Genomic DNA, 20003 nt, shown 5'->3' on the forward strand with positions numbered 1-20003 from the left:
CCTTACTATACTATGACGTTGTTATGAATTTTTATGCCTCATTATCTAATGTTTTTATGACTTTTTATGCCTTATTATATTGACTTTTTATGCCTTACTATACTATGACGTTTTTATGACTTTTTATGCCTTACTATATTATGTTTTATGCCTTACTATACTATGACGTTTTTATGAATTTTTATGCCTTATTATACAATGTTTTTATGACTTTTTATGCCTTACTATACTGACTTTTTATGCCTTACTATACTATGACGTTTTTATGACTTTTTATGCCTTACTATACTATGACTTTTTATGCCTTAGTATACTATGACGTTTTTATGACTTTTTATGCCTTACTATACTATGACTTTTTATGCCTTATTATACTATGACGTTTTTATGACTTTTTATGGCTGACTATACTGACTTTTTATGCCTTACTATACCATGACATTTTTATGACTTTTTATGCCTTACTATACTGACTTTTTATGCCTTACTATCCCATGACATTTTTATGACTTTTTATGCCTTACTATACTGACTTTTTATGCCTTACTATCCCATGACATTTTTATGACTTTTTATGCCTTACTATACTGACTTTTTATGCCTTACTATCCCATGACATTTTTATGACTTTTTATGCCTTACTATACTGACTTTTTATGCCTTACTATCCCATGACATTTTTATGACTTTTTATGCCTTACTATACTGACTTTTTATGCCTTACTATCCCATGACATTTTTATGACTTTTTATGCCTTACTATACTGACTTTTTATGCCTTACTATCCCATGACATTTTTATGACTTTTTATGCCTTACTATACTGACTTTTTATGCCTTACTATCCCATGACATTTTTATGACTTTTTATGCCTTACTATACTGACTTTTTATGCCTTACTATCCCATGACATTTTTATGACTTTTTATGTCTTACTATAATATGTCGTTTTCATGATATTTTACGCCTTACTATAGTATAACATTATGACATACGATACTATGGTTTTCTCATTCCTTATTATACTCAATTTGTCATGACATACTATGACTTTTTTATGCCTTATCCTACTCAACATTTTTATCTTTCTATACTACAACTTTTTGTCTCATTATACTGACTTTTTATGCTTTAGAATACCATGGGTCTTATTATTTAATATATTATGATATTTCCTGAACAATACTATTACATATTACTAACATGTCAAAATAAGGAAACTGATCTTGTTGTAAAAGTCGTCAAATGACCCTCGTGTGCATGTTCTTGCACAAAAATTAATAACTACATCACCACAGTTTTGTTCAAAAAGGTACAATTTTAATCAATAGGTAAATTACTCAGCACAGTTAATTTGGAGATTTGAAAATGTAAATTGACAGAGAAAAAACCAAACCAAAAGTACAGAAAAAAACCTACAACAAACAAAAGGAGTTAAAATATGTACTAATCTAAAACAGCTTCACCTAATCAGAAACAATTTAATCCAGAAATACAAAATGTGACATCCTGTGAGTCAAAAGCAAAGATCAGAGTCAACTGTGTTTTAAATAAAAAGTAAAAAAGTAAAAGCAAATTCTTCTGTTGTCCAAACCTCTTCTCTTCAGTTTATTTTCTGCAACGTTACATTTTCTTCGAGGATTTTCCAATGAACAAAATTTCTTAAATAAATCACTTTAAGTATAAGAAATGTTTTCCATTTATTTTGAAAATGTTCTTTTCTTAATATATTTTTTTTATTTTTCACTTCTTTGCTTTGAACTTGACCGGAGACACAAAATGTGCCGGAGCGCATAAAAAAGGTTTATGATGATGATGAACACCTTTGAATTAATCTATACACACATTAATAAAAAAAAAAAAACAATTATGTATAAAACAGCTTTGTATGAAAACAAACCATGGTGATATGAAACTAATGAAAAAGGAACTTTTCAGTCGTTTCTGCTGAAGTTTTTTTCCCTTCGTCAAGTTTCACAGCAACATCAACTTTAATCTTCAGATCTTCATGTGATGAGCTGAGAAAAGAGATAAAATATGATCATGATGATGGTGTGTGTGTGTGTGTGTGTGTGTGTGTGTGTGTGTGTGTGTGTGTGTGTGTGTGTGTGTGTGTGTGTTCAGACACTCACAGATTTGACTGTTTGTTTGATGAAGTCTTTCTTGCTGGTTAGGTCGTGGCCTGGGAAAGTGTCATACACCTGAAACATGAGAGAAGAAGTTATTAATTTATTTAAAATTAAACTATATATATTTAGAACATATGACTCGATACGCTGCTACTGGCAGATCAAAGTATTTCCCACCCGCCGACAACATCATTACCGTTTAAAACAGGGTTTGTAGGTGTAAACAGGAAGCGGCATCTCACCCTCTGGCAGATCTGTTTCATGGTCATCTCCTCCAGGTTCGCCTCCTTCAGCAGACTCTGCACCGTCTCCTTCAGCTGCTTGTCAGTCGGCGCTTTCTTAATCATCTTGATGAGCGGCTCGTCGTCGTCCGAACTGTCCTCGGCTGCAGGAGAAAACAGGAGGAGAGAGAAAGAGTGGAGGCTGTGAATCACACAGACAAACAAACACATTCACACCTGCAGCTAATTAAGAGTTTCCAGTTCACCTGACCTCATCCTCTTCTTCCGGCACACACACACACCTGAGAGTTATTCTACATAGAAAGAAATGACTGTAGTGGGATATAAAATAAAACAAAGACTGAACTGAAAACAAAGTTATTTTATCTGTCTGAGAATTTAATTCCAAATTAATAAAACAACAAAACAAAATTCAGACTGTTTAGAAATCAACCTGGACTTTATCAAACATCACTTTCACCATGAATTATTCACATGACCTCCACCTTCTTCCATGTGTAATTATCACATTGCAATACTTTAAAGCTCACATTGACACTTTAAGTGTCGATAAGATGACAACGCTGTAGACAAACCTTCACCCAGAGCATTTACTTGTCATCAAGTGTGTGGAGATGATCTGTTTTAAAGAACCAAAATGACATTTTGAGCTTTTTCTCAACTTTATTTTGGTCACGACTCCCCCACACCTCGACCCAAGTACCTGTGTTCTGCCTAAACTCTAAAAAGATTTTCTTTTTTAGAAAAGACAAAAAAGTGACGGAAAAGGGAAAAAAGAAAACATTAATACATAACTTCCAAAAGAATCCAAAATTTATATACAGTACATCAGGGTTTTTTTCTTTTCTTTCTTCCTCTCAATTAGTCAAAATATAAATCTATTGCAAGAACAAAAAGCTTTCAGTTGTTTGTCGTGTATGTTGTAATGTCATGTCACTTTCATTGTCTTGCTTGGAATTTTGAAAAACAAATAAACACTTTATTTTGGTCACATGATTCACAATCAGCATCTAAAAGCTCCGACTGAAAAACTAGTATCACTAAGCTTCACAGTTATTGATTAGAATGAAGTCGTGATGCATCTGTATTTCTCTGAGCAGCTCTGGTTTCAGGGACCTCACCTGTGTTTGTGTTATTCTTGCTGTTGCTGCTGCTGTCAGCCTTCTTTGTTTTGGCAGCTGGTTTGGAAGGAGCCGATTTCTTCTTCTTGGGTTGGAAAATGACAAATAAACAGTTTATTAACAACAACAACAACAACAGTCATCAGCTACATGTTGGATTACATTAAACTGAAATCATCTGCTACAGTGGCTGACATCAGTGCAGAGCAGAAAAAAGTGGTTTTAAATGTGAATCAGATATTGGATTTATTCATCACCGGTTGGTTAAACGGTAAAAGATGACGCAACACAACGTCTATGTTTTTCATAATAAGAGCGTTTCTTCTGACAAGGCACAGAACTGGAAAATGTAAGTAAATTTGATGTTTGAGCAGTAAATTAAAGAGATAATTCAAATTATTGGAACAAAATCAAACTTGTTTTTGTTACGATTCATCACATGAAGAGAAAGTCACTGCAGGACTTTAAACATGCTGAGCAGATCTTCACCTTCTCGTCGGTGTCACTGTCGTCGTCGGAATCCGACTTGTCTGAAACATCTTTCTTCGCCCTCTTCTTCGGAGGACCCGTCTTCTTCGCTGGTGTCCTTTGTCTTTTCACCGGTGCTGATTTCTTGGACGCAGACTTCCCTCGGCCCGACTTTGATTTTGGAGACTGACACAAAAAAAAATTTAGTTAAAAACTGAATGAAAATGAGAAAGCACAAGTTGTTTTGTTTTTTATCCACTACAGAGCTCATTGTTTTTTCAGTTTGTTTTTCTTTAACAAAACATTTTATTTTAGAGCTGCAATTAACAATTGATTTCATTATTGATTAATCTACTGACTATTTTCTCATTTAGAAAAGAAAAAGGCAGACGACACCCCCACATGTTCTGTTTGTCCAAATAAACAAAGATATTTACTTTATTGTCACATAAACAAAAATTATTTTATTTGAAAATGTATTAAATGATTAAATCAATTATCACAATATTTGGTGATTAATCTTCTGTGGATTAACTGATCAATTTATCTACAAATCGTTTCAGCTCCAGTTGGTTTATTTGTGGTTTTACCAGAAAAACTAGTTTCCAGTTTTGTGACCGACAGTCTCACCTCATCTTCATCGTCATCTTCTTCCTCGTCCTCCTCCTCGTCTGCAGACTGCTCTGACCTGTCAGACTGGTCCTCCTCCTTTTCTGAAGGCTTCTCCTCTGTGTCCGACCCCTCTGCCTCCGCTGAAGTCCCCGCCTTCTCATCTTCCTCATCATCGTCCTCGTCACTGCTGGAGTCCATGACGATGGCTTTGGACTTGCTTCCTGTTTTGGACTTTTTGGGACTCGACGACGAGCTCCTGGGTTTGGATTTACTCTTCTTCTTGGTCTTTGTCTGCGAGTCGTCGCCAGACAGTTTCTTCTTAGATTTCCTCTTCTTCTTCACAGGGACGCGCTGCCGGAGGACAAACACAGGATTCAGTTTCTACAGTGAAGCTGATGAGAAACAGCTACTCACGTAAACAGTGAAATGTAAATGTATTTAAACCTGCAAATAATTACACAAATAATCTGGGATAAACACAAACTAGTAATCACAACACAACAAGTAATCAACTAGGGACAAAATAACAGTAAACTACTTTTCTGCATTAATTACATTCACGAATGTCACGTTCACCTTCCCGCTGTTCTTTGGTGCGATGAGGAAATGCATGATCCTGTTGACCAGGTCTAAGTGAGTTCCTTTCTTCTCCAGGTCCAAAACGCCACAGACCACCTTCAGCTTAGCGTTGGTGAAATTTGAATTTCTGCATCAAAAAAACACAGAGAAGAAAGTCCTTATTGTTGATCTTCATCACAGACATCTTTTCATCTTTGAGAACCTTCAGTGTGACCGAGCTGAGAAACTTCAAAACTACAGAAGTTTAACTCAGAGAGAGTTTTAGGATGACAGTTGATATTTACACAGTATGAAAAACATGAGGAGGTTCCAGCAGTTTTTTGAAAACTTACTGCAATCAAATGTAAAACCACTGAGGAGAAACGAGAATTAGTAAATAAGTTCTTTTTTTTTCAATTCCAGGAGAAAAATATGAGAAAATGGGAAATTTTTATCTTAGTAACCAAAATACTGAAGTAGTTCTACATGAATTTAAGCACAATAGTCCATTATATGACCTCAACTCTACAAATACAAACAGAAGTCATTATTATACTTCAAAACTACTGACTGTGTCTCTGTAAAGAACCACTACTACTTTGAATCTGGTTCCACAAGATGACTGAGAGGACAGAAGAGACAGAAGAGACAGAGGAGGACAGAAGAGGAAAGATGAGACAGAGGAGGACAGAGGAGGACAGAAGAGGAAAGAAGAGGACAGAAGAGGACAGAAGAGACAGAGGAGGACAGAAGAGGAAAGAGGAGACAGAAGAGGAAAGATGAGACAGAGGAGACAGAGTCTGTGTCCAGAATCTTACTTGAGGAGTTTTTCTCGTTTCTTGCTGTACTGTTCACTGTTGGCATCAAAAGGAAATCCGTTGAACAGACGCAGGTTCTTCTTTATCGTGGCAATCTGTTAAAGAGTGAAAGGATCATCTGAAGTGTTAATAGTTACAGTTATCAGCTTCACTGCAAATACATGTATATACACTGTAATTTTCACATTTGTGTCGTGTTGTTTACAGCAGAGGTGACGTCACCAAATTATTATTAAAAAGAAGAACTACCTGTCGACCTGAACCACTGCACACTGTCATTCTACTGTACAAACAGACTCTTCTCTGAGGCTGCTGCTCATGTTCAGTGATCTTGGTAATAAGAGATCAGGAAATATGGACTCAATCATTAAACTTCACCGTCACTGACTGAATCTCTCGGTGTTGACTCATCTGAGAATTAACCCTGCAGAATGGGACTGTTTAAGTTTTACACATGAAACAAACAGATGTTACTGCTTCTGACTAAAGTGGAAATTCAACATTGCTGTGTATTTCTCTTCACAGTATTTATCACTACAAAACTTCCAGTGGTACAGTACTAAATGTTGCCTCCTTAGCCACAATGCTAATGTTGCTAGCAGCAGCTCACTATGTTTCTATGACTTATTCAAACCTATAAACATGACTCTTTCTTTCCAGATTTGTTGGGAAATATTAAACATTTCTGTGTGAGGAATCTGATTTTACAAATGTACAAAAGGAACAACAACCTCAGCCTCAAAACACCTAAGTTCAAACATGTTATATGTGATTGTTTCCCTCGTTATGATTTTTAATGTGACATAAGAACTTTTTGCCCAAAGGTTAAGAAGTTATTCTGGAGCGCTGCAGATGTTCGTACCTTTCCTGGTCTGTTGAACAGGATGATGTGCAGAGGTTTCAGGTCAGCTGGTTTCATCTTGGTGATCTGGGAGCTGGTGCGAGGAATGTCTTTTAATTTATCTCCGCTGCCTGAAAAGAAGGGAAATTAACAAACCAACAGTTTTCATAGACATATCAGCAAATACCTGGACAAATACCTGGACAGCTCATCTTTAAATAACAAATATTCATATCCAGGAATCTTGTGCTTAAAATGAAACAAAAAAATCTTGCCAAGTTAAATATTTACCATCTCCAATCTTGATCTTCTCCATTTGTTTGGGCGCCTGGAAATCGAGCCTCTCGACTGTCTTCTTCGTCCGTTTGCCTTCCAGGATTTCACCTACAACTGCAACAACAGAGAGAGAATGAAACAAAAAATAAACCAGAATTACTGGTTTCTGTCAGTCAACAACTCAACAGTGGATGAACAGTGAAATCCTTTTCCTACAAGTATCTCCGATGTAAACAATGCAGCAACCACTTTTAATGAACTGAAGTCAACAGCTCTGGAATAGTAACAGTAAAACATATTGAACCACAGCTTGTAAACTATGACAACCAGGATTTAACCAATATAAAGGGCAAAACGCAGTTTGAAAGCATGTTAACCTGTCAGACATGGTGTGTGTTAAAGTGACCAAAGAAGAATTTGACCAGTGTTACTTCAGTTCCTGGCTTAAAGACTGAACCGAGGGAGTAAACCCGTTTCCCTTTACCGGGTATTTTGTTGCGGCTTTTTGGACTCGTCTGGTCTTCCACTTCCTCCTCCGACACTGCAGAGCTGTCCATCGCTTCCTCCGCCATATTGGTCATATCTGCACTGCCTCAGTCTGTCTGTGTATCAGTCTGTCCTGATGGGAGGAAGATGTTTACATCAGCCAACAAATACATACACAAGCATGCAACACAATCCAAGTTAAGTGTTTATAGAGCCTTTTATCCAGTTATATCCAGATGTGAATTAAGAACACCACCACTGATTTCACTGACATGCACAGAAATAATAACATTAGTTCTCTCTTATGTTTTTCCTGTTATCTTATTAAAGCATTCAGACTGAATAAAAGTTTATACTATCTTTCCATTTCAGTCTGTACAGGTGTGTCAGGTTACCTGTCACACATCTGCAGTGAGTGAACTGTGTTTAGTGTTTGACTTTTAGTTAACCTGAGTTATTAGTTAAACAACATTAGGTCAAAACTCTAGTCAGAAAACAGCCAATTTAACAAACACTCACCTAAAAACTTAAAATAGTGTTGTCTGACAAAATTGCCTTGACTCAATTTCCACTTATTAGCATTTTCCAGATCCATCAGCAGCATCTCAGTCTTTATTAGCCCATTAATTACAGTTGAAAGCTCAGGAAAAGCTTCTAAATGCACCTAGAGTTAAGATTGTTTGTTTTGTTTTTTTTTACCAAACTAATATTTTCAAAGTCAAGAATCCTGCACAGTCTAAACAAAAACATTATTATTATTATTATTTGATGCAGGATTATTAAACTGTTTTTTTGTTGTTGTTTTTTTTAACTTTGCATATTGGACAGCAGATGATAAGTATCTGGTGCATATATGATCCCCACTGACTCCTGTGTATCACCAAAAAGTCACAGTTTGCTCTACTTGTTATGGTAACAAAGGTTGTAATTTCACTTCAGTAAATATAGTTTGGTGTGTTAGGCCTATGCTGAACTATAGTTCTGATTCTAATAACTCGTTAAGTCTTAAAATAAAGTATTGTTAGCTGGTGTTTTACTATGTAGTTGCTTTTGTCCATAAAAACGACAGAATTCTCAATAGAGTCTGGCAGCTTCCGCGGATGCAATTAGCCCTGACAGCTGAGGTCGAGTCTCACCGTGATTCCACTTAATATAAGCCAAATTTTTATCTTCATTCAATCCAACTAACATCTGTGAATGGACCATGAGTCCTGGAGCTTTCTATGACTCTCAGGAAATATTCGGCTTACGATTCCTACTTCACTTGTCGTCCATACTGGTCAGGCTGATGCTGATTTGTATCTTTATTCCTTCACAATAAATGTCCCTGCTGATTGGCGCGCTGTAACTTTGCATCCCGCATTTCAAACATGTTAGCTACAGCGCGTTAGCTACAGCGCGTTAGCCCGCGATAAGACTCGGGTATAAACTACAACTTTCCCCTTCGCCTCTGTGCTACTTCGGTGCCTGCTAGTTAGTTGCTGGTTTTTATCCATTCGCTGGTGAGTTTAAAAGGCAAAGCAGACGTTAATGTTTACCGGTAGAGAGCTCCGTGCAGCTAGCCTGACTGTCTGCTAGCACCGACGTTAGCAGTAATAATGTTAGTGACGTTCACTCACAGCTGTACTGTAATTCAGAGAGAAACAGCGTTATGGAGCTTTTATAACCTGATGTAGCGATGCAACAAACTCCGTATAAATGTCCCCAAACATCCGGAGTCTCTGCACCTTACGTTAGGCGACGGAAAAACAAAAGTTTACCTCGCCATGAACCTGAGAACTGCGTCTTATCTGTTAGCTTCTTGTTTTTGATTTCATGATGGCGGTTTCTCAGGGGGGCGGGGATTAGTGCCACAGCTAGTCCACTGATTGGACTACGAACTGATGACGCTACACTTCTTCATGTTGTTACTGACGGATCGAAGCCCGTTAACTTTGTAGTACCTCCCCCTTCTGTTTATAGTGTCAACATAGCAGCCTTGCGGAAATGGCAAATACAAGGTAAAAATGTTTTTAAAAATTTAAAAAAAAATAATAATTAAAAAAAAAATTACTGCCATTACAAGTTAAAATTGTTAATCAAAAATCTGTTTTGTGTTTTTAACAAATTGAAATTATGGTATCAAAAGTAAAAGTACACATTCTGCATTAAAATGTCCACACCTAATTCTAGACTGTTAATACTGATTAATCAGAATCAGAATCAGAATCAGAATCTGGTTTATTGCTGAGAAGGTTTTCAACATACAAGGAATTTGTTTTGGTATTTATGTGCACATCAATAAACACAGTAAGAAATATAAACAAAGATGAAACAAGCAAGTACTACAGGTCAGATATCTGAAATATAAACAGAAAAAGTTTTACAATAAGATAGAATATTTATGATAAAATGTGAAGAAATATTATAGAAAGATATAAATATATACAATACGAATACAACCACTGTTTCAGCAGAATTTTACTGTTGTAACTGTTTGAAGTTGAGCTGGTTTATACAGTTAATTTAGACTAGTGGTTCCCAATCTAGGGGCTGGGCCCCTACAAAGGGTCACCAGAAAAACCGGAGGGGTCGTGAGATCATTAAAGAGAGAGGAAAGAATAACTCACAAATCTGTTTTCATTTTTTTTTTTTTTTTATAATCGTTGCTTTATTGTGAAATATTGGAATATCTCACCTCAGCACCCAGGGGTGTATTCTATTTACTTAGAATATGTAGAGATATACAATAATACAAAAATATGTTTTATTATGTATAAAACAGTGCAGTACTGTAGGATATATATATATAAAAGAGGAAGATTACTCAAATGCTATGTATATACATCCATCTTGTATATCTTTCCCCACCGCCCAAGTGTGTTACATTCATATCTACATTTGTTGTGTTAAGAAATGACATATTACAATTTTATTGTTCATTGTAAATATGCAGGCTACGCTAATGTTAACTACTAAACCGGAACCCGTTGCCAGGGTGACAGTAAACAGTCGTGTTGCAGACCGAGGGAATGAGAGCAGGGTTCTGATATTCCATACTCACGAAGACTCATTGTAAATAGAGCACATTTCATATCCATCCAACCTGTAAAGAGATACCTGGTGTAATTTCTTTACCATTGAGTTTATTGTAATCATTCAGTCTATTTGCATAATTTGTATTTTCTACATGTATGCTATAATCAGTTGGCAGTTATCTTCATTTGTCCTGTAGTCACTGGAGCAGCCCACTCATCTCTTACAGGTGGTAATAGTAAGGAATATTTCATAATGCACAATATATACTAAATAAGTGAAAGAAAGGTTACAAGATTCATGTATTTATCATTTGACACAGGGTTGTCTAACAAGATGAGACTCCACCATTAAAAATATTTTTATTTTTATGAGATCTTATTTATTAACTCATTTACAGTAAATCATTTTGTTTTGTTGAATAGAATAAAGGGAACGGCAACTAGCACTTCTCCATATACAATGTTATAAATATCCAGTCAGAGATGATTTAAAATAAAGATCAATATTAACATAGATAATAACATTGTTAATGTTGAGACGTTAGACTCAGTGTTATATTTTAGAAAAGATGCTTATTCAGAAAGAATAAATTAAAATCATCATGCAAACAAACACTATACAAAAAGATGTCATTGTAAATGTGCATTTAATGACATTTTACAATTTTTCTTAGAGTTATCGTGCATGAATACAAGTGTACACAGTATACATTACACCTCATCCTAGAGAAACTCCCTGGTGGGAAGCACCTGTTGGGAAAGAATACTAAGAGATGTCTGTTTGACGGATCAATCAGTTAGACATACAGTGCATTCAGAAAATGTTCAGGCACTTTCTTTTTTACGTTTTCTTATTTATTATTGTTTTGTTGAAATTGTTTAATTCATTCATCAACGTACAATGCCAGCTAGCAGCTTCCTAATGCTAATGCTAATGCAGCTAACTTCCCCACAGTGGGCCATGTGCCCAGCCAGCAAGCTAGCTGCATGGGGAAGGCTAGCTTGCCCACAATGTAAAAAGAAAATCCTAATTTTTTTAATTGTGAACAAAAGTCAATAAAATGACAGAAATCTGTGAATTAACAGCCAAAATTCTATTTTAAGCATTATGCAAATAATAATGAATTACATTTATTTCCCATTTTTGTAAAGAAAAATTACTGTATTATTTATACAGTATTTTTTCTGCTTTCTTAAATTACATACAAATCTATGTAAAATGACTAATTATCTAAAAATGTAGCTTGTTATTATAAAGGTTAATGTCCATACTAACAATTTAAAGATTTTCTCTGTAATTTCAGGGTAAATCTTATTAGTTTTACATTTATGTGACTTCTACATTCAAACTTCGTAATTCTGGATGAAATGTATCAAACTTTTTTTCATCACATTAAACATTCAAACTTCAAACGAAAAAGGTTTGAAGTACTGAAATGTATCCCAGCATGCACTGGAAGGAAAGCAGGAAAATGGTTTATCACACAACAACACACACACACACACACACATTCAAACCTATGGACAATTTAGAGTCATCAATTAATTAAATGTGCATGTCTTTGTTCTAGTAATCAGAGTCCCTGGAGGAAACACAAGGAGTTGAAGTTAGCATGTGTGCTAACGTTAAACTGTAAAACCACAGTGTAAAATGTATTCTAACACTAAGACTGATGATGAATAAAGGCTCCTGGACTTTTTGCACCTTCCCTCCATCACTTATGGATGGCTGCAACAGCTTCCAGTCAACCTGTCAGACTGTTGCACTGTCCTCACTGAGCTATGAAGTATTATTTTTACATTTCTACTGTAATTTATACGTGTTACTAAATAAGATTTATCCACCTCTTTATTATGCAAACTTGTCTTGTGACAGTGAAGTTCACCTGTACTTCCATTCACAACTGTATTCTAGTTTTAATTTGTCAATTAGTTGATTGTAAATTGTTGAAATTAATGCAGTTTTAATGTGAAATAAAGTTTTTTATGAAGCTTTGCTTTGTTGATGGTTTTTATGGAGCGTGTCTGTTATGAATTTTAACAGTAGCAGCAGCACAGTATAAAAATCACAACACATTGAAGTTTCTCCTGAATCTGTAATTAACGAAAGACTTTCTATGTTGCTTTAATCAACAACAAACATGATAGAAATGTGTGATATATTGTTTTCTCAACTGATGCCCATCCATCCACTGTACCACAGCACATGATGTGTATTACAACTAAGCTAATAACTAAGCGAATAATGTATTTTCAGATATCTGTGATCATCTAATCAGAGTGCTGTTTCTTTTGTCTTTTTCTCTGTACTCTACAATGTGATATCGATATGATTTCTCTCTATTATAATGTGTTTTTCCATCCAGCCAAGGTCTGGATCTTTGGTGACACCTACAACCTCTTGCAGAGATCATGGAGGCCCTGCACCACCTCCACCTGCAGTTTCCACACATGATCTTCTCTTCCCAAACAGAGACACAGTGTTTTATATGATTATATATTATTTTTTTTAATGTAACACTTGTGGCCATAACATTGTTCAGTCTGATCAGCTCTGCTCTTCCTTGTTCCCTACACCCTCACTGTCGTATTACACTCTCTGCCCCGTGTCAGACATACAATCACATGACTTCTGGACTCCACTGTAGCTGTAACAAACTGTCAATAATTTAAAACATTAGAGTTCATATTTCATAGTCTTCAGCCATTATAGTTAATATCAGTGTGCTGTTCCAACAGCATCACTTATTTAGAGGGAGATTGTTACTGGAGCAAATAAATATGAACTGTCTCACACATTAGGACTCATGATGAATAATGATTATACTTGTTACTAAAGATTCTGTTGCGCTGTTGATTCAACTACTTCTTTTTATTAAGCAAACTTATATATGACAGAGAAATTCAGCTTTAACTTCATCCACAACTATTTTTAGATTTTAAATAGTTACAGATGATTGTAAATTGTACACTATAGTATTTAATTAATCAATTTATTATTCTTTTATACATGTTTCCAGTGTTGTAAATTGTTTAAATTAATGTAGTTTATAATGCTCAATGAAGTTATTTATGAAGCTCTTGCTTTAACTTTGTTGATGGTTTTTATAGAACACATCTGGTATGAATTTTCACAATAGTAACATGTACAGCAATGTCTGACTATTTCTATGTTAGCTTTAATCAACAACATAAATACTAGAAATATTTAAATGTTGTCCAACAACACTGACAATGAAGGATCAAAAAACATGCTGATGTTAATTGGTAAATACTTTCACCTGTGGAGGTGGTGACAGTGCTAGAGATGATCCATCACTTAATCACAGTTTAATATTTATAAATTCTGATCTTAAAAGTGTTGCTACCATCACCTGTCAACAACAGCAGAAATGAAGTTGCAGGTAAGAAACTGAACCTGTGAATACTGAAGACAGAGAATAATAAACAAACTCATCAGCAGTTAGTCTGTCATTTCATCAGAGGAAGCTGAACTGGGAGAGGTTTTCTAGCATCATCATCACAGCACATTAGAGAACTAAGGATGTCCATGCAGTCTCCCTTCTCCACAACCAGATGAATGGAAACAAATGGGCTGCTCTGTACACGAGGTCCTCCTTCTGTTGGCACAGATCACTCAGTTTTCACAGTGTGGAAACCTTTCAAATGACAATAAAACACAAACACTTGAGTTAAGATGCGGTGGATCACAGTTAATCACAAATATCGATCAGCTGTCAGGATAGGTGCATGAATGTCTGCTTCAGTTGAGAACTGGTTTGAGTATTAAATGAACAATCTTCTATATGACAAATATTTTTCTACACATTTTGTATACGTCACATTATCTTAACTTGAACTATCATGAGGTCTTGATGGACAGTCTGTGAATGTTCTCATTCGTCCAGGTCATAGTTATCTCTCTCTCAAATTAAATCGAAGGCAGATGAAGCCGCTTGGATAAGAGGCGAAACGTCTTCCACAGACAAATACAAGTCCAGTTGCCTTCGATTTAATTTGAGAGAGAGATGTCTTGATGGACAATGTATTAACCAACATTAACGCTGCGCATTACACTAACGCAGATCACTTAAACTGGGCCACATGTGGAGAAACAGAAACCAAACGTCATTAGATTAACGTCGATTAAATTTTTATTGGGCTTTGACTGAACACCTCCACGGGCTAACCCAGGTTGACACCGGTTATCAGCCCAGCGGGGCCAGGTACCGTTAGCATAGCAATCGCTAAGTTATCAGTTAACGCTAGCACTAGCTGGCTAGCTTGGTTAGCAAGGTGCATCTTCACCTGAACTGTGATATAAACATGGATGCTAATTTTGGCTAGCAAAAAATAGGCTTAAAACAAAATGTACTTACCGAAAAAAAATTGAACTGCCAACTCCTCTGAGTGTCTTTTAGAAGAACTGGACACCGAACAAGACACTTTCAGGCAAACAATAGCTAACAGAGCTAACTTTGATGAACTGAATGAGTCACCTAAGAGAAGTTAAGTGAATTTATATCCTGCAAAAATATCAGTTAAGAAAACATTTACTCTATTGTTTTTGTGATGTTGTTTGTGTTCATGTTGTTTATTTCAGATTAAATAATCCTATAGACGGATAAACAAATGTCATTAAGTATGTATGTTTATACTGCGTCATTAACGTGCATTTTTTTCAATGTAGAAGTAGCTAACTTTACTGTGTGTTGCTAGTATGTGTTAATATTGTCAGCTGGTTTAAAGCTTAAGGACCAGCAAACACATTGAGGAGCAGAAGTCTCCCGCGCAGCTATTGCTTGGTCTTGACTTGTCTCCATTTTACCATTCATGGTTCCCATCGCCGGGCATCACCCAGTTCCTCATTGTTCACCCATGTTCCAGATGACAACTCAGGGGTTTGTGAGTAATAATAATAAGTAATAACATGCTATTTTGTTTGTAGCTGCGGTTAGCGAGCGGAGCTGTGTGTCCACAGCATGACAGCAGACATCGCTGAAGTTGTAATAAACATCACAATCCAATATTCTGAAGCTACAAAAACACAACACTCTTATGAACAAGTTAATTAATTGGTCCGAGACACAGGCACTGAGCAAGGGAGAGAGAGAGAAGCCAGAGCTAACTGCTAAGCTAAAGTAACAATCAGTTCTAAATAGCATGTAAACAAATGCTGAATCAGTGAAATTCGCTATAAGCAGCAGAGGGCTGTGGGTGCTGGAGCAGAACTGGTAAGTTTAAATGTACAACAAGTAGTTAGTCACTGTAATGAAGAAAACACAACATTAACTGTGTTCAGATAGAGCAGCAATAAACTCTTCCGGCAACAGAAACTCCAGAGACTGGCGATGAGACACTACAGTGACGTCAGCACGTAAACGGTCACTCACTGCTGTTAATGAAAGGTAATGTACTTTGAGTAAACGTGTTACTGCGGCACATTTTTAAAAGGGGAAGAGGAGGGCTAAAACATCTTATATGGGGATGATAATAATAATATATGATAAAAGTATTAAACAACATCTTCAGGCTGCCAGGGAGCCAGTATCAGCAATCAATTCATTCCAGTCAGGCTCTTTGCAGCCTGTGCTGGGCTAAGATTATAAATATTAAAGTCATTATAGAAGCCTATTGGGGAAGTTATTAAGATTATCATGTAAACTTGAAAATGAAAGTTTACAATTTTTCACACGTGTTTTAGGATTACACTGGACTTGACTGGATGAATGAGCAGAGCAGCAGAAGCAGGCAGCAGGACATTTCCAGGGACACATGAGAGGAGCTGAGAGAGTAGAAGAATAAGAAAAGAGGAGGGAATGTGAACAGTGATCAGGAGTAGATCAAATAAACTGCAGTACATGCCCATGTTGTTCATCCTATGATGCTATTCTTTAAATGAATGTAATATCATTAGAGTAAATGTTCTTCTGTTGGTTTAATATTCAGTTCAGAGTTGTGTTGTGGATCCATGATCCATCCTGTGCAACTTTCTTGGTTTTCCCAAATGATGTACAAATGGATTGATACAGTAAACAGTTTACAATGTCTGGCTCCGCCCCTCCTGTCGCTGCTCAGGTACTGAGCTGAGCCTGACAGACGAGGCTCAGGGGACACTGTCTACACTGTGGTTCCCCTCACAGCCTGAGGGCGGCGCTCAGTGATGGTGTGGGTTTGATGAAGAGCCTCAGAGACTTTATTTAATTTTTACTTTATTCAAAACTTTATTCAAAAATTCAGTGAGCAAAGAACAATTCAACAGGTTCAAATATATGAAATATAAATATATGAAAAACTTGGTGTGTTTACATTTGTGTTAATTCAACAGTACCAAACGATGAGCAGTGCCCTCTGGTGTTCATACACAGTATTACAGTTAATACATCATAAATAAATAAACAAATCATCAGATTATAGAACAAAGAAAAGTGGTTTAAAACATAAATAAATAGAGAGAAAATCAGTCAAATTAGTACAAGATAAATTCTGGTTAATGTGTTAAATATCATATAAATATATAATATTATGACTTATGTAAATTATTATGTAAATCTAGTTTGTGAGATTTTCATATTATCAGAATCATATTATTGAGAAAATATATTTGAATCTATGAAGGAATAATATGAGAATAATCAGAGAAGAAGACATCTGAATGACGTCATGTAGTGGAGAACCTTTTCTGAATCCGTGTGGAGCTGGAGACAGGTGCCTCCTCCTGATCACTGTGTCATTCAGATTATATTCAGTATCAGAGCGGGTGTCACACTGAAGTGACAGGTAAAGACCTCAGGTGTTATCTGCGCAGCGCTTTCACCTCCTGGCTCCAGCACTGAACACACTGGATGGATTCAAGCATGGAGTCAAAGTCTGGTGGGGGAGGGGAGGAGGTGGGACACCCCGAGTCCTGGTGTGATTTTTCCTGAAAACATGAATAAGAAGTGTATGTTTATGAGTCCGTGTGTTTCTTTATAACAGTGTTGTAAATGTTTAAACAGCAGATCTATCACTTATAATCAATCAATCAATCAATCAATCAATCAATCAATCAATCAATCAATCAATCAATCAATCAATATTTCTGTTAATTATTCTGAGCTCCTAAAGTCTCTGAATGATCCATGAAGTCTGGACTGAAACAGCTGATTTCATCCAGTCCAATTCTTTCTTTCTTTCTTGCTTCCTTCCTTCCGTACCTTTCTTTTCTTTCTCTCTTTCTTCCTTTTGTTTCTTTCTGCAGTAATCCCACAGACTCTGTGTATGAATCATCCAATCAGAGCTCAGATACTCACCAGGTGTTGCAGCAGGTCCTGGTTCAGCATGACGACGCGACACAGCGTGGTGACGTCAGGACAGAGAGACCTGAGCCGCTCCGCACAGCCCTGGTAGTCGGACAGTCTTTTGACGAGCGTGGAGTTCTGCACCGAACCACATGGAGAAAACACGTGACTGAACCTGCTGAGCTGAGAACTGACCTCAGAACAGTTCAACTCAGGAGCTACTGTTTATTATAAAGCTTCAACCACATGACACACGTGTTTTGTTGTTTTGTACAGTGTCAGTTTAAACACAATTTGTGACAATATTAATGTTTTGAGTGTAGATGTCAGTGCACAGGCGCAGTGGGAGACACACCTGATTCGGGGGAACAGTGGTCACAGTGCAGGGCAGGACCGGAAGGGCTCTCACGGTGTCCTGTATGAAGACAGATTCATTAAGACATTAAACATCATCAGACTGTTTAGAGAACAGAGGCAGCTCAAACCGGACAGATCTGCCCGAACCCGACCCGAACCCAAACATCATTTCTCTCCACCCTCTAGTCCAGAATCACTGATAATGATGAAAATCAGGTGTTTATTGAAGGGAGTCTGGTCCGTCTCAAAAAGTCAAAAAAATCAATTGTCTCCTTGAGGATGTTTCTAATTGATCTTGAACGTTACTTTGAAAGTGGTCACAAACAGGAAGTATATATATAATATAGTATATATATTCTGAAATGTGTGTCTGAAGAAGCCTGACACACATTTATCCTTTTTTAATTTATATATTTTTCAATAATTTTCATCTTTTTTGTTGAAATTTGATGTTTCTTTATTTAACAACTGATTTGTCTGATGGTAAAATTTCCAATTTAAATAAATCAAATAATAATAAAAGTAAAAATAGATAAATAACTCACCGTCTTCTGGAGGACGCTGCTGTAGACCTCAAGCGCCTTCTGCAGGTCCTCGATGATACTCTGCATCTCAAGCTGGGTGCTATTTGTGTCCCTTAATGGTCTACCTGCAGCAAGCTCCGCCCACAGCCCCAGGAACAGGAACAAGAGGTTCCCACAATGCACTGCAACAAGATGAGGACAGGGTTTTATGAACACAACTGTGTGTGTGTGATGCTCTGACTCTGTGAGACAGGTCCACACACACACATTAAACTCATTCAGAAGAGGCTGAACAAACTAAACTTCACTGACGCTCATCCCTGACTTGAACGCACCACAACCTCTGGGTTAAACTGGAGCTCGATCCGGCTCAGACTCAGACCTGGATCCAGTTTAACCCAGTACCACTGTGGAATCACTGGGTCCATGGTCCTGGAGGTTTCCTGTCTGTTGTTTTGACCCACTGAGCTTCAGTTAAATAAAGTTTTACTGAATGATTCTCTTTCTGTCTCTGTCAGAAACAAACTGTGTGAAGAGGTTTAAATTCAAACAGCAGCAGCTCAAACGTCCTGCAGATAAAGAAGAAGAACTCACTTGTTGTCTTGTGATGGAGGGATGAGGCAGCTCTGCTGATGCTGGTCTGGACCTGGGTCTCGTCTCTGAGCGCTGTGGAGGTTGTGATGTGCAGCCGTCATATTTATCCCCCGTCCATCCTCGATCCCGAGAATCCGGCTCTTGGGTTCTTAGAAGGTTTGACATCAGTTCTTCTGCAGATCCAGTTTCCAGGAGAGACTCAGAGCTGTGACTCAGACTGAAGGTGTGTCGCCACTTCACATTCATCACATGACAGGAAGTCACACCTTCATCATCATCATCATCTTCCCTCCCATTCACATTTCTGTTTAAGTCTGTTTCATGCTCAGACTGACTCACTGATCCATCATTTTCAATAATATTAAATATCACAATATTTCCTGCAACATGTTCTTTTCATAATATCAACAAAGATATTGTTTTTGATTTGCAGTTTCAACCTTCATCGCCATCACCCCCCCATCCCACACACACACACACACACACACACACACATACACACACACCCACAAACACAAACACACACACACACACAAACACATACACACACACACACACACACACATACACACACACCCACAAACACAAACACACACACACACACAAACACATACACACACACACACACACACACATACACACACACCCACAAACACAAACACACACACACACACAAACA

At 37.0% G+C, this 20003-nt stretch overlaps 1 protein-coding gene across 2 annotated transcripts; it reads right to left on the reverse strand.

The window, feature by feature from the left end:
* Positions 1–1299: 1299 nt before the first annotated feature.
* dek (DEK proto-oncogene) lies at positions 1300–9362 on the reverse strand. Of its 2 annotated transcripts, none has more exons than XM_022761559.1 (12): positions 9313–9362; positions 7551–7685; positions 7082–7180; positions 6812–6921; positions 5950–6044; positions 5150–5279; positions 4592–4924; positions 3983–4147; positions 3494–3578; positions 2373–2515; positions 2134–2202; positions 1300–2019 (listed from the first exon to the last, which is right to left on the reverse strand). In XM_022761559.1, exons 2-12 carry the CDS (start codon positions 7645–7647, stop codon positions 2008–2010), a joined length of 1338 nt encoding a protein of 445 aa, XP_022617280.1. In that variant the 5' UTR covers positions 7648–7685; positions 9313–9362; the 3' UTR covers positions 1300–2007. The 2 variants fall into 2 exon arrangements, with proteins under 2 accessions (XP_022617280.1, XP_022617282.1); XM_022761561.1 differs by having other exon boundaries at positions 7551–7680; positions 9313–9356.
* Between the last annotated feature and the right edge of the window lie 10641 nt (positions 9363–20003).

This window comes from Seriola dumerili, unplaced genomic scaffold (genome assembly GCF_002260705.1).
Source record: "Seriola dumerili isolate Sdu_G_001 unplaced genomic scaffold, Sdu_1.0 BDQW01000415.1, whole genome shotgun sequence".
Lineage (NCBI taxonomy): Eukaryota > Metazoa > Chordata > Actinopteri > Carangiformes > Carangidae > Seriola > Seriola dumerili.